This window comes from Scylla paramamosain, chromosome 9 (assembly GCF_035594125.1).
Source record: "Scylla paramamosain isolate STU-SP2022 chromosome 9, ASM3559412v1, whole genome shotgun sequence".
Lineage (NCBI taxonomy): Eukaryota > Metazoa > Arthropoda > Malacostraca > Decapoda > Portunidae > Scylla > Scylla paramamosain.
In genome coordinates this window covers 23,439,997-23,455,000 of record NC_087159.1, presented here as the reverse complement: position 1 = coordinate 23,455,000, position 15,004 = coordinate 23,439,997, and the positions used below count along the sequence as shown (strand labels likewise).

The window sequence follows — 15,004 nt, the reverse complement described above, 5'->3', positions numbered from 1 at the left end:
TTATATACGCAATATTTTTTTCAGCAAAAAAAAAATAATAATAATAATTTTTTTTGCTACACCAGTGTTCTGTAAGCTTTGTGAATGAAGATTAAAAAAGGAAAAAGTGGTTTTGTTATTAATACAGAGCACATCAACTTTGTATTTTAGGTTTTTTTTTATTTCAGCAATTCAGGGGATGCAAGAAGTGAAAGGGATGCATCTGATCTGAAAGGGATGCATACATTGAAAAAGGTTAAGAACCACTGATTTAGGTGGTCAACCTATATATATATATATATATATATATATATATATATATATATATATATATATATATATATATATATATATATATATATATATATATATATATATATATATATATATATATATATATATATATATATATATATATATATATATATATATATATATATATATATATATATATATATATATATATATATATATATATATATATATATATATATATATATATATATATATATATATATATATATATATATATATATATATATATATATATATATATATATACGGTATACCATAAATAGATTACTGATTTCCTGGCTAGAAATCAGTTTGACCTACTTGAAGTTGACTTAGAGACAAGGAAATACGGCAGTCACTTAGCAATCCATATCACTTCCAGCCACACCACATATCACTTGCATCACAAGAGCCATACAGCGATTCATGTCACAGAGCTTGAGAGGCAACTGAACACCTGAAATATTTTACAAAAATAGCAAATATATATATATATATATATATATATATATATATATATATATATATATATATATATATATATATATATACCTACTGCATACATAACGTGATGACTATAATCTAGTGACTCTAGAGAAACTGAACTTTTATCAAACTGGTCTAGTGAGAGATGGTGAGTGAAAGACAGCACAGGGAATAATTATATCTGAAAATCTGTCACCAGACAAACAAATAAATAAAATTGTAGGAGACTTATAACCTGCTGAGAAACATAAGAGTGGCATTCACCTACATGGATGAAGAAATGTTAATAAAGTTCATAGTCCCAATCATACAACCAAGATTGAAATATGCAACAACAGTGTGGTCACCAAGTCAAACTCTTTCAGCTCTGTCTGTCAACATCTACCTTTCCTTCTTGCTGGAAGTTTGCCTACCTTCAACCTGTTCCTAAAAAGGGTGACCATTCTAATCCCTCAAACTACCGTTCTATTGCTTTAATTTCCTGCCTAACTAAAGTTTTTGAATCTATCCTCAACAGGAAGATTCTTAAACATATATCACTTCACAACCTTCTACCTGATCGCCAGTATGGGTTCCGTCAAGGCTGCTCTACTGGTGATCTTCTGGCTTTCCTTACTGAGTCTTGGTCATCCTCTTTTAGAGATTTTGGTGAAACTTTTGCTGTTGCCTTGGACATATCAAAAGCTTTTGATAGAGTCTGGCACAAAGCCTTGATTTCCAAACTACCCTCCTACAGTTTCTATCCTTCTCTCTGTAACTTCATCTCAAGTTTCCATTCTGACCGTTCTATTGCTGCTGTGGTAGACGGTCACTGTTCTTCTCCTAAATCTATTAACAGTGGTGTTCCTCAGGATTCTGTCCTGTCACCCACTCTCTTCTTATTATTCATTAATGATCTTCTAAACCAAACTTCTTGTCCTATCCACTCCTACGCTGATGATACCACCCTGCACTTTTCCACGTCTTTTCATAGACGTCCAACCCTTCAGGAGGTAAACATGTCACGCAGGGAAGCCACAGAACGCCTGACTTCTGATCTTTCTAAAATTTCTGATTGGGGCAGAGCAAACTTGGTATTGTTCAATGCCTCAAAAACTCAATTCCTCCATCTATCAACTCGACACAACCTTCCATACAACTATCCCGTCTTCTTCAATGACACTCAACTGTCCCCCTCTTCTACACTGAACATCCTCGGTCTGTCCTTTACTTTTAATCTGAACTGGAAACTTCACATCTCATCTCTAGCTAAAACAGCTTCTATGAAGTTAGGTGTTCTGAGACGTCTCCGCCAGTTTTTCTCACCCCCCCAGCTGCTAACTCTGTATCCGTCCATGTCGGGGGGGTTCCACTCATACTGCTCTTCTAGACAGGGTGGAATCAAAAGCTTTTCGTCTCATCAGTTCCTCTCCTCTAACTGACTGTCTTCAGCCTCTCTCTCACCGCCGCAATGTTGCATATCTAGCTGTCTTCTACCGCTATTTTCATGCTAACTGCTCTTCTGATCTTGCTAACTGCATGCCTCCCCTCCTTCCACGGCCTCACTGCACAAGACTTTCTTCTTTCTCTCACCCCTATTCTGTCCACCTCTCTAACGCAAGAGTTAACCAGTATTCTCAATCATTCATCCCTTTCTCTGGTAAACTCTGGAACTCCCTGCCTGCTTCTGTATTTCCACCTTCCTATGACTTGAATTCCTTCAAGAGGGAGGTTTCAAGACACTTATTCATCAACTTTTGACCACTGCTTTGATCCTTTTATGGGACTGGCATTTCAGTGGGCATTTTTTTATTAGATTTTTGTTGCCCTTGGCCAGTGTCCTTCCTACATAAAAAAAAAAAAAGCACAAAAGAGAACATAAGGAAACTTAAGAAAATTCAAAGAGCAGCAACAAAACTGGCACCAAGTCTAGCAGAGATGTCATATGAGAGGCTATCAAAATTAAATTTGCTAACAGTAGAACAAAGAAGAGAAAGAGATGACCTGATTGCAATTTATAGAGTGATGATGGATGTAGAAGCACTTGACAGAAGAGGGAGAAAGAGAAAGAGTGTGTGTGATTCACCTACAGTCGTCTGCTGGTTACCAAGCCAGCCATTACCCTACAGAAAGAGTTCAGAGCTCATAGTGACTGATCTTTGGGTAGGACTTAAACCACTTACACACCACACACCAGGGCAGCAAGATCACAACCCCTTGGGTTATATCCTGTACCTACTTGCTGCTAGGTTAACAAGGGCTACACATTAAGAGATGCGCCCATTTGCCTCACCGCTCGTGGGATTCATACCCAGGCTCTCTTGGTTGTGAGCTGAGCGTGCTAACCACAACACTACGCGGTGTGTGTGTGTGTGTGTGTGTGTGTGTGTGTGTGTGTGTGTGTGTGTGTGTGTGTGTGTGTGTGTTTATTCTCTAGAGAGACGTAGGTTAAGAGGGGACCTGATAGAGGTCTTTAAGTGGTATAAGGGTTATAACAAGGGAGATGTAAGCAAAATTCTTAGGATCAGCAACCAGGGTAGAACAAGAAATAACGGGTTCAAGCTTGAAAAATTTAGGTTTAGGAAGGAGATAGGAAAAAATTGGTTCTCGAATAGAGTGGTAGATGAGTGGAACGGACTCAGTAATCATGTAGTTAGTGCTAGGACACTAGAGAGCTTTAAGAGAAGATTAGACAAGTTTATGGATGGGGATGATAGGTGGAAATAGGTAGGAGTGTTTCATACAGGGACTGCCACGTGTAAGCCTGGTCGCTTCTTGCAGCTTCCCTTATTTCTTATGTTCTTATGTTCTTATGTGTGTGTGTGTGTGTGTGTGTGTGTGTGTGTGTGTGTGTGTGTGTGTGTATTTATGTAGTTGTAATTTACAAGGCCTGAGCAACATTCATGTGGCCCCATCTCCATATCTACACTTATCCAGTTTTTCCTTAAAGTTGTGCACACTCACTGCCAATACTACGTTTTAACTTAGCTTGTTCCAAACTTTTATATTTCTCTATAGGAAACTATATTTCTTTATGTACCGAAAGCATCTTTCTTTTCTTAGTTTTTCTGCTGAGTCCTTTTGTGTATCTGGTATTTCCTACTTCTCTTAGCACCAATTTCTCATGATCTATTTCTTACACTCTATTTCACAATTTATAAATTAGCATTAAATCTCCTCTTTCATTTCTTTGTTCCAATGTTGGCAGCTTCATTTCCTCGAACCTTTCTTCATATGTTAATTCTTTCAGTTCTGGAACCATCTTTGTTGCCATCCTTTGTATCCTTTCTAGTTTTTTTTACATGTTTCTTCTTCTGGGGAGACCACACTGTTTCAGCATATTCCAGCTTTGGTCTAATCATAGTGGTAATTATCTTTCTCATCATATCTTTATCCATGTAGTGGAATGCAGTTCCAATATTTTTCACCATTTTATATGTATCTCTGAATATCTTTTCTACAAGCTTCTTTGACTGTTGACTATCCTGTATTTATCACTTCCAGATCTTTCTCTTCTTGTACTTTTATTATTTCTTCATTTCCCATTTTATGTCCATTTTGGTCTCTTCATTTTTTCCCATTTCCATGGCATGACATTTTTTCACATTAAATTCCATTTCCCATTTCTTACTACAACCTCAGATTTTATTTAAATTCTCTTGTAAAATTTCACAGTTTTTGCTGTTTCTTATGTCTTCATAATTTTGCATCATCTGCAAACAAGCTCATGTAACTCATATCATTTATGTAGATCAGGAAAAGTATTGGTGCCAGCACTGATCCTTGTGATACTCCACTATCTACTTTTCTCCATTTTGATTTTACGTCTTATGTGTGTGTGTGTGTGTGTGTGTGTGTGTCTGCATGGGGTGCCTGCATGTGAGGACAAATATTTCACAGCTTAATCATCTGAGTGAGCATAGAATGAGCACTAGGTCTCTCTCTCTCTCTCTCTCTCTCTCTCTCTCTCTCTCTCTCTCTCTCTCTCTCTCTCTCTCTCTCTCTCTCTCTCTCTCTCTCTTTATTCCCCTAAAATGTGGTGATTTAATACCATAACTTATCATTCCATTACCAGCACAGCACCCCAAGGCTACCAGATTTTCTTGATTGGTAGATGTTAGAGGCTGCTGCCATACATATACGTGGTCAACCTATTTACAAGATTTACCATGAATTGCTAATTCCCTGGTCAGAAATCAGGGGTTGATCTACATTTAAAATCGACTTATACTCGAGGAAATACAGTGTGTGTGTATGCATATATATATATATATATATATATATATATATATATATATATATATATATATATATATATATATATATATATATATATATATATATATATATATTATTACAACTGATCATAGTTTATATTCTTCAGTATATCTAAATTTTAACTGTAATGATGTGAACCCATAATACTAAATTTTCCCATCACAAAGTGGATTAAATCGCACAAGTTATTGTTAGTAATCAATCAAATTCTGACACCAGTATCTCCAGCTCCTAAAGACTAAAACTTCCTAGGCATTGCTTTATAGAGAAATAGCTTTTGTTCTCAGTATGACTTCCTAAACCCAAACTCAATTGTCCACAGGATTGGCATTAAAAAAACACAAAAAAAGACATTACATATATATATATATATATATATATATATATATATATATATATATATATATATATATATATATATATATATATATATATATATATATATATATATATATATATATATATATATATATATATATAGATATATATATATATATATATATAATATATATATATATATATATATATATATATATATATATATATATATATATATATATATATATATATATATATATATATATATATATATATATATATATATATATATATATATATATATATATATATATATATATATATATATATATATATATATATATATATATATATATATATATATATATATATATATATGAAGATTCAGTTTTATATATTAATAAATAAGGTCTATATATGTATAGATAGCTCCCTACTTGATGAAGCAGTTTTCCTAACTATATTTCTAACAAAAGTGATACATGTCATTCAGTGATCCCACTGAAGACATTGAAGAACCTTGATATAAACAAACAAGGTTCAGTGCTCAGGAGTTATCCTGAGCTCTCTCTATGATCCACAATGCCATAAGTAATGCATAACTGCATTTTCCCAGCAGCTTTTCCCAGCAGCAAGATGTCTAAGTGTTATGATCACCTTAATTTTGGCAGTAAGTGGTTGCTCCTCTCTGTGTCACTCTGTAAGGCTTCCCTCACTAGATTGGTGATAAAGACCTGTACAGTCTAAACAATATCTTTTGATGAGTTCTGTGTCACTAAGTTCATTCAATACATCCTTTCTGGATAAAACAAAAATTCTAAGCTGAAGATATTGTGGAGCGGTAATCTTAGCAGTGGGAATGTCGGTCATTACCCACTAAGATATGGTGGATGGGTGTCTCAGAACGGATTAATCTATTTTACATCAATTCCTATGGGAAAAATAGTTTCGGTTTTTTAACCTTTAAGATTTCAAATGGCATTCAGGAACAGATTAAGTTAAAAAACCGAGGTTCCACTGTATATATATATAATTAGTTTTAATGTCCCTTTAAGAGTTGTATACTTGATAAACAAAACTTCTAATTACAAGAATATTTAATTCTCAACTGCCAGAATTTTTTTAAATCTGCAAAAATTTTACCGGGACCATCTGGAAACACTGAAACCAACCAGCCTGTATCAACATGACCTAAACAATTGTTTGTCCCTCAGATAACACTCCAAACTCTTTGTTTCACTCTAGATTACTTTTCAATTGCTTATTTAAACTGATTTACAGATAGGTATGGGGAATAAACAAAAAATAATCCACACCAAAAATTTTTTTTAAATAAATAAACCCCCCTCCAATTTTTTTCTTACCCAGGTTTTTTTTTCAAATCCTGACCGTCCATGTCCCAAAACAGTGAAAGTGTTCCAAACCTGTAGTCCACACCACCATAACAACTCAACACTTCAGCTCACAACCAACATCCAGTTAAGTGGTTTTTCTTTGTAGATGGCATGCCAGCTAATTTATCACAATGCCTCATAGCTTACTGAGGTCTCAATAATAGAAAACTAGTTTACCTCACCATCATAGAGACTTTTATGACTCTTCCATAAATTTTAGTGCTTAAATTTTTCTAATAGTCCCAAATTACCCAATTTTTCTCTTTATGTGGGTTTTAATCAAGATCAAGTATTGAAATCTAAATTCTGGAGGTTGCTTAATACTTCATACTTTCAAAATATCTCCACAATAGTATGGGTGATAGTAACTGATTTTTGTTGCTAAGCATATAATATAAATCTTTCTTTCTGCCTCATTTCAGTCCTCCCACACATTTTAATCTTTTTAAAGTAGGAAAGATAAACTTCTTACCAGTTGTGCCATGAAAGTAGGGATATCTATATGGGGCAATGCAGAATCAAGACTCTCAAGGATGTGCGCCAAATTGGATAAATTCTTCAGGTCTTCCAGAGTGGCAAGTTGAGGTGGATGAGCCAAGTGAAGGGGGCAAGGATTGTGTCGCCACCAACAGACTTCATGGTGACCATCAATCACTTGTTTCTTCAATTTCTCAAGAAACATGCTGTCTAGAGAGAGAGAGAGAGAGAGAGAGAGAGAGAGAGAGAGAGAGAGAGAGAGAGAGAGAGAGAGAGAGAGAGAGAGAGAGAGAGAGAGAGAGAGAGAGAGAGAGAGAGAGAGAGAGAGAGAGAGAGAGAGAGAGAGAGAGAGAGAGAGAGAGAGAGAGAGAGAGAGAGAGAGAGAGAGAGAGAGTTCAAAAAGCACATTAATGCCAACATAAAATACAGTATAGTATTATGTATATAGGGCTGTCTTTTCAGGTTCAAATTTTGATGCCACTTTTATTTGAAATAGTAACTGCAAAAGAAGGTTTCAATAATTTCATAATATTTTATGATTTGTCCTTTCTTATAAATACATCCAAGAAAGAAATATATATGTACTATAATCAAAAGACTTTCCATTAAAAGGAAAATAATCACCTATCAACCTATATACCTGTGAGTTTGAATGTTCTCTACCAGCTTAGACAGTCACTGTCCTTCACTGGCCAACCTAATGAACAAACCTTCAACTTTGCTATTCCCCATGACCTTGAGCAGCACCCTACCCATATTCCTAACCTTAATATTCTTTTTTTTTTTTTATCCTCCAATCCTTCAACTTAATCAGTTGAAGTGTTCTCTTCATAGGACTTGTCTGATAATTATCTGATTTCAATATCCAATCCAATGCCACTTTTAAATCCACTAAAACTTCTGACAATATATTTCTGCTATATGGGAAGAACATGAAAGTAACTACCACTTATATTTCAGTTCTTGAAATGCCTATTGCTTCTGTTTCAGAAAGCCATCTCTTTGTGAAGAGGCAGAAAACACAGCAAAGCTACATGTCTCTAGCTTGCAGACAAACATCCCATGCACCTTTTTTTAATCATCAAAGGCTCATAAACATTGGTTTAAATCAGCTTTCTCTCACTATATTCATGATAGTGAAGCAACTTACAGATGGTACTTTAACTACCCAACACTAGAAACACAAGTGATGGATTTTTTATATCTCCAAACTGTGTTAAATATATTCTATAAACTCAAAATTTCTCCATCAGTTTAAAAGTCAATATCTTACCAAAAGTGATTTTTCCTGTGATTTCAGAAACCTAAAAATATCTCCAATTTTTCTTCCTCATCTCTCCTTACTTTATCCAGCCCAGATGACACCACTGCCATTTCTACAGGAAAAGCTCCACTATATACTCTACATTATGAACACTTCCAGCTACCAAACTCCCAGCACATACTATTTCAGCTGCCAATGACATACTTTCCATGGCTGCCATGCCATGATGGTGCCATGTTGCAATCAGTTATTGCTCCAATTGGAAAGCCTACATGTTGCCTTCCTGTTCTGGCATTATCCATATTTTGAGTTAGGTGCTACTATTGTTGAAAATATGGCTTCCACAAGTGATGTAAGTAATGGTAAATTCGAGTGGAATGTCATGAGCTTCAATAACAAAGACATCACTGTTTGTCATTTTTAAAGTAAAGGACACCCTACTTTTTTTTTTATGCAGCAACAGAAACAAACAAGTTTTTATCACCATGGAGGAATATGAGGAAGGAAAAAAAATTGAGGATGTTTGGGAACAGTAAGACAAGAGAGAAGTGCCAGTACAAAACCACTGCCTGAATGATTAATCAAGGAAAAAGTATTAATGATCAACCTGAACTATTTTTTACTACAACAACTACCACCACTATTAGTAGTAATACAGTCAATCCTCTCTAATAGGAGCATTCGCATAAAGGATGTAATGCTAAGGCTTAGATTTTTAGCTCCTTGGAGCTCCGACCATTTGACCACTGAAGAACAGACCAGCGGAGTTGTCTGGCATGCTGCCCAAGGGAAAAAGTGTCTTACAATTCATTAGCGATGTGTGTCTCACAGACAAGTGCAGCCTTAACCACTCTCTCCTTAAAGTTTATGCTATTTACAAGTGAATAGCCTTGTGATATTGTCAGTTGAATTAAAATACAGTGGACCCTCAGTTACCAAATGTCTCCCCTTCCAAACAACTTGGTTTTCAAACAAAAATTTTAACTCATAATTGCTTTGGTTGCCATACCATAATTCAGTTTTCTAACAAAGTTACTTGATTTCAAATACTACAAGACATAGCAAAATCTGCCATTTATTACTAATTTAGAGTTTCTGTAAATATTCCCTTTGTTTTAATATATTTCGAGGAGAGATACAGAGGGTAAGACAGTAATTAAATCTTTGAAATAAGTTAAATGTGATCCTGTTGAAGAACCTCGATGTAAACGAACAAGGTTCAGGAATAATCCCGAGCTTCCTGTGACTCTCCCTATGACCCACAACCCCATCACTACTGCACAAATGCATTTTCCCAGTAGCTTTTCCCAGCAGCAAGATGTTTAAGTGTTATGATACCCTTCATTTTGGTAGTGGATGCAATGCTTTTCTCTGTGTCACTCTGTAAGGCTTCCCTCATTTGATCGGTGACAAAGAGAATGCCTGCATGGTCTAAACAATATCTTTTGATGAGTTCTGTGTCACTAAGTTCACTCAACACATCCTTTGTGGATAAAAAAAATCTCTAAGCCGGAGATCCTGAGAGCACCTGTCGTAGTAGTGGAAGTGTCAGTCATTACACGCTAAGACATGGTGGGCCAGTGTCTGAGAATGGATTAATCTATTTTACAATGATTCCAATGGGGAAAATAGTTTCAGTTTTTAATATTTCGGATTTCAAATGGCATTCGGGAATTAATTAAGTTTGAAAACCGAGGTTCCACTGTAATTGTATAGAGGTGATTCTTTGCTTTTTCTAATCAAAGGAAAGAGACAGGCAGACACATTGGTTATTCTTGTTTAATGGTTTTTATATTTAAAGAACAGGCTTATAGTAATATGCTGTAGCCTGATTAAGACATTTCAGCTCAAAATGATGCCTGATGTTGGCCAATGTGACTAGTAAAACTTGCTACATGTCAGTTACGAAATGAAATGTCAAAGCATCTCTTTGCTGGTATTTTCACACTATTTCCGCATTATGGGTGTGTTCCATCTCTTAGGTATCCATATTTATTATTTATTATTTGTCTAGACAGACTGTAAGTATTATAATATAACAAAATAAGGTCTACTATTAGCAATTATGGAGCAAGGGGAAACTGTGATGCAGGGAGCAGGTCTAGCAGCTCTCCAGATCGCAGGTCATTCACAGAGGCAAGAGCAAGACTCTCTGCCCCGCTCCTCAGATTCCATCATGATAAGGGAACACTTTATCCCATGTATCACTTCTTTAGACCTATCTTACTTCATCACCTGTGCACATACAAGATATACTGCAGAGTATTTTACCATGAATTGATTGAATCAGTCATGACCTTACACTGCATTATTACATTGCACCAGAACACAATGATGTGTTGGAAGTTGTGGCCCAAGACAGGAAGGCCATTCAGACACCTTTACCTGCCCTGTCAGAATGCTGCATGTCACTGGAAGGCTAGACCTTTTCACGCTCATTGTAAGGAAATGTTACTATTCACTTAATTTGAAACAATTCATGCTACACAGTTTTAATAATGGTTTTCATTCATGACTGACTAGTATGCAGATAATTCTGTATGTCTGAGATTTTACTGAAAACAATACATGCACATCAGCTTGTTTCCACCTAACACGTTTGCATCGCTACACGTGAGTGGCTGTGTCTTTCACTCCACCCAACTGCCCACCCTCGATTCTCACAAGCTTGCAGCCCAGGATAGTTATAAGGTTCCAAAGCTCTCAGGAGACCTGCATGAAAGGAATGCATTGGAAAATGCCTGTTTCTGAGGCATTTGTGAAGAACTGAAAAAGATGCCTCTGCATACCCCCCAGAGGTTTTAATCCTGATGTGTTGTTGTGGACCTTACAGAAAGTTCATATTCAACTTTATTTTTCCCAAAAATCATGTGTACGTATTTCTATGACTCATTTTCTGTGCTTTACAATGCACTAACAAAGTAATTGTGAGGTTGAACTATGGAATCTCTCATGATGGTTGTATACAACAAAGGATGAATATTTATTGGGTTTATTAATATCTATGAATATTACTTTATTTATATTTCTATTTAAATACTCCCAGTGGTTGCCAGCAAAGTTACTAAGAAAAAGAAAAAGAAAAGAAACAGCTGATTACTGCCAGCTGTAATGTAAGACAGTCTCTACAGAACCAAAACAAAGCCACTTTCTTCTTTTCTTTCTTTGTACATGGAAACTTAACCCATCTTCTGATATTACTGGTACCTTTTATTCTTGTTCTCATTTCTCTAGTTTGATTTGGAATCAGCCACAGCATATATACAGCAAGTTGTAGCAATGTTGACAAAAGCTTGTATGCCTGGCAACAGGGAGCTCTGGAGTCCAGACTATATCATATCATTTTATAGCAGATAAGTTGGGTAATTTGACTTGCCTGGTACATCTACAGCTTTCTGAAGATAAAAGTTCACATAGGGAAGAATACTAAAATAGCTCCTTAGTTGTACAGATTGTTTCTTATCCTATATCTAACAAATTCAAGTAATGGTTATATTAAGGAGTCTTAAGTTCTTCACAGACACCTCAGGACCAATGAATTCCTTTCACGCACATCTCCTGGGAGCACTGAACGCTTACAGCTTGGAGAAGCTTTAAGGTTCCATGGCTGCCAATGGACCTTCTTGCAAAAATGGGCAAGTAGTGAGGCAGAGCAAAAGACACAGACACTCACAGGCAGAGATCTACACATGGTATGTGAAAACAGGCCGATGTGCATGTATCATTTTCAATGTAATCTCAAGCTCGAGGAGGAGGCAGTAGACACTTGCCAAAACGATAATTACTCCCAGTGAAGTCTAAAGCACTGTTCAGGGGATGCTGTAAACTTATCATTAAACCCAGCTGTGACCTAACTGAACGTTTCCCTTTGTGTCTCACAACACAAGGGGGCATTCACAGCCTGCCCTCTAGACAACTCTCTTCCTCCACACAAAACTACAAGCACCTAATATAATAACACACACACCCTTCACTCAAAAATTTCAAAATCATCATGGCAACTCCTACACCAGCCTTGGAGTCCCCATCTGGGGAGGGGACCATAAATGTCCCCAAGTCGGACTGCCTTTCTGTCGATGACCCTAAGTGTCTTGACACCCCTCTCAACTTTTTCTTCATTAACTTCTGCAACATTCACAGTCTAATTTTCAATCTGTAGAACACCAGCTCTCCTCTTCTAAACCTCATCTTCTTTTCCTCACTGAAAATCAGGTGTCTGAGGCAACTGACAGTAGCCCCTTTTTTGTTCCCTCCTACTTTCTCTATCCTCACTTTCAATCCAAAGATGGATGTTGCATTTATGTGCGCAATGACTTAACCTGCTCTCATGCCCACACTCTTAAATCTTCTGAGTTTTCCACCACATGGCTACGACTACAGAGTCACTCTCATACTAAATTTATCTGTGCTGTATACCTTTCACCTAACTCCTCTGACTATAAGAAATTCTTTGACTACTTAACTTCCAAAGTGGAGCACATTCTGACTCTCTTCCCTTTTGCAGAGATCTCCATTCCTGGAGACTTCAATGTTCACCACCAGCTTTGGCTTTCCTCTCCCTTCACTGACCATCCTGGTGAACTAGCCTTCAACTTTGCTATCCTCCATGACCTGGTGCAACACCCTACTCGTATTCCTGTCTTGGAGATACGCCCAACATTCTTGACCTTTTCCTGACCTCTAATCCTTCTGCTTATGCTGTCACCCTTTCATCTCCTTTGGGCTCCTCCAATCACAATCTCATATCTGTATCTTGTCCTATCACTCCAATCCCTCCTCAGGATCCCCCTAAGCGAAGGTGCCTCTGGTGTTTTGCCTCTGCTAGTTGGGGGGACCTGAGGAGGTATTTTGCTGATTTTCCTTGGAATGACTACTGCTTCCGTGTCAGAGACCCATCTTTGTGTGCTGAGCGCATAACAGAGGTGATAGTGTCTGGCATGGAGGCGGACATTCCTCACTCTTTTTCTCGACCTAAACCTTCTAAACCTTGGTTTAACACAGCTTGTTCTCATGCTATACATGATAGAAAGGTGGCCCACAAAAGGTACTTAAACCTTCCATCACCACAATCTTATGCACTTTATATTTCTGCCCAGAACCATGCTAAGTCTGTTCTCCAACTAGCCAAAAACTCCTTCATTAACAGAAAGTGTCAAAACCTTTCAAGATCTAACTCCCCTCGTGACTTTTGGCATCTAGCCAAAAATATCTCCAATAACTTTGCTTCTTTTTCTTTTCCTCCTTTATTTCAAACAGATGGCACCAGTGCTATCACATCTATTTCTAAAGCTGAACTCTTCACTCAAACCTTTGCTAAAAACTCTACCTTGGACGATTCTGGGCTTGTTCCTCCCTCTCCTCCACCCTCTGACTACTTCATGTTACCTATTAAAATTCTTCGCAATGATGTTTTTCATGCCCTTGCTGGCCTAAACCAAGCTTATGGACCTGATGGGGTTCCTCCTATTGTTCTCTGAAACTGTGCCTCCGTGCTTGCACCTTGCCTAGTCAAACTCTTTCAGCTCTGTCTCTCAACATCTACCTTTCCTTCTTGCTGGAAGTTTGCCTACATTCAGCCTGTTCCTAAAAAGGGTGACCGTTCTAATCCCTCAAACTACTGTCCTGTTGCTTTAATTTCCTGCCTATCTAAAGTTTTTGAATCTATCCTCAACAGGAAGATTCTTAATCATCTATCACTTCACAACCTTCTATCTGATCGCCAGTATGGGTTCCATCAAGGCCACTCTACTGGTGATCTTCTGGCTTTCCTTACTGAGTCTTGGTCATCCTCTTTTAGAGATTTTGGTGAAACTTTTGCTGTTGCCTTGGACATATCAAAAGCTTTTCATAGAGTCTGGCACAAAGCTTTGATTTCCAAACTACCCTCCTACAGCTTCTACCCTTCTCTCTGTAACTTCATCTCAAGTTTCTTTTCTGTCCGTTCTATTGCTGCTGTGGTAGACAGTCACTGTTCTTCTCCTAAATCTATCAACAGTGGTGTTCCTCAGGGTTCTGTCCTGTCACCCACTCTCTTCCTATTATTCATTAATGATCTAAACCAAACTTCTTGTCCTATCCACTCCTATGCTGATGATACCACCCTGCACTTTTCCTTGTCTTTTCATAGACATCCAACCCTTCAGGAGGTAAACATTTCACACAGGGAAGCCACAGAACGCTTGACTTCTGATCTTTCTAAAATTTCTGATTGGGGCAGAACAAACTTGGTATTGTTCAATGCCTCAAAAACTCAATTCCTCCATCTATCAACTCAACACAACCTTCCAGACAACTATCCTCTCTTCTTCAATGACACTCAATTGTTCCCTTCTTCTACACTGAACATCCTCGGTCTGTCCTTTACTTATAATCTGAACTGTAAACTTCACATCTCATCTCTAGCCAAAACAGCTTCTATGAAGTTAGGCGTTCTGAGACGTCTCTGCCAGTTTTTCTCACCCCCCCCCAGCTGCTAACTCTGTATAAGGGCCTTATCTGTCCATGTATTGAGTATGCTTCACATGTCTGGGGGGTT

The 15,004-nt window shown here is 37.1% G+C and overlaps 1 protein-coding gene across 9 annotated transcripts in view; it reads right to left on the bottom strand.

Annotated features, from left to right (window-relative positions):
* Positions 1 to 15,004, bottom strand: part of LOC135103726 (zinc finger C3HC-type protein 1-like) — a 111,540-nt gene that overhangs the window by 60,312 nt on the left and 36,224 nt on the right. For 8 of the 9 annotated variants that reach the window (XR_010270187.1, XM_064010376.1, XM_064010381.1 and 5 more), the window contains one exon: positions 7,201 to 7,415. Coding sequence is in view for 8 of the 9 variants with exons in the window: in XM_064010376.1 (XP_063866446.1) it covers positions 7,201 to 7,415 (215 nt within the window). In the remaining variant the exon portion in view is untranslated. The remainder of the gene's footprint in view (positions 1 to 7,200; positions 7,416 to 15,004) is intronic. The other variant, XM_064010383.1, reaches the window with a different exon arrangement.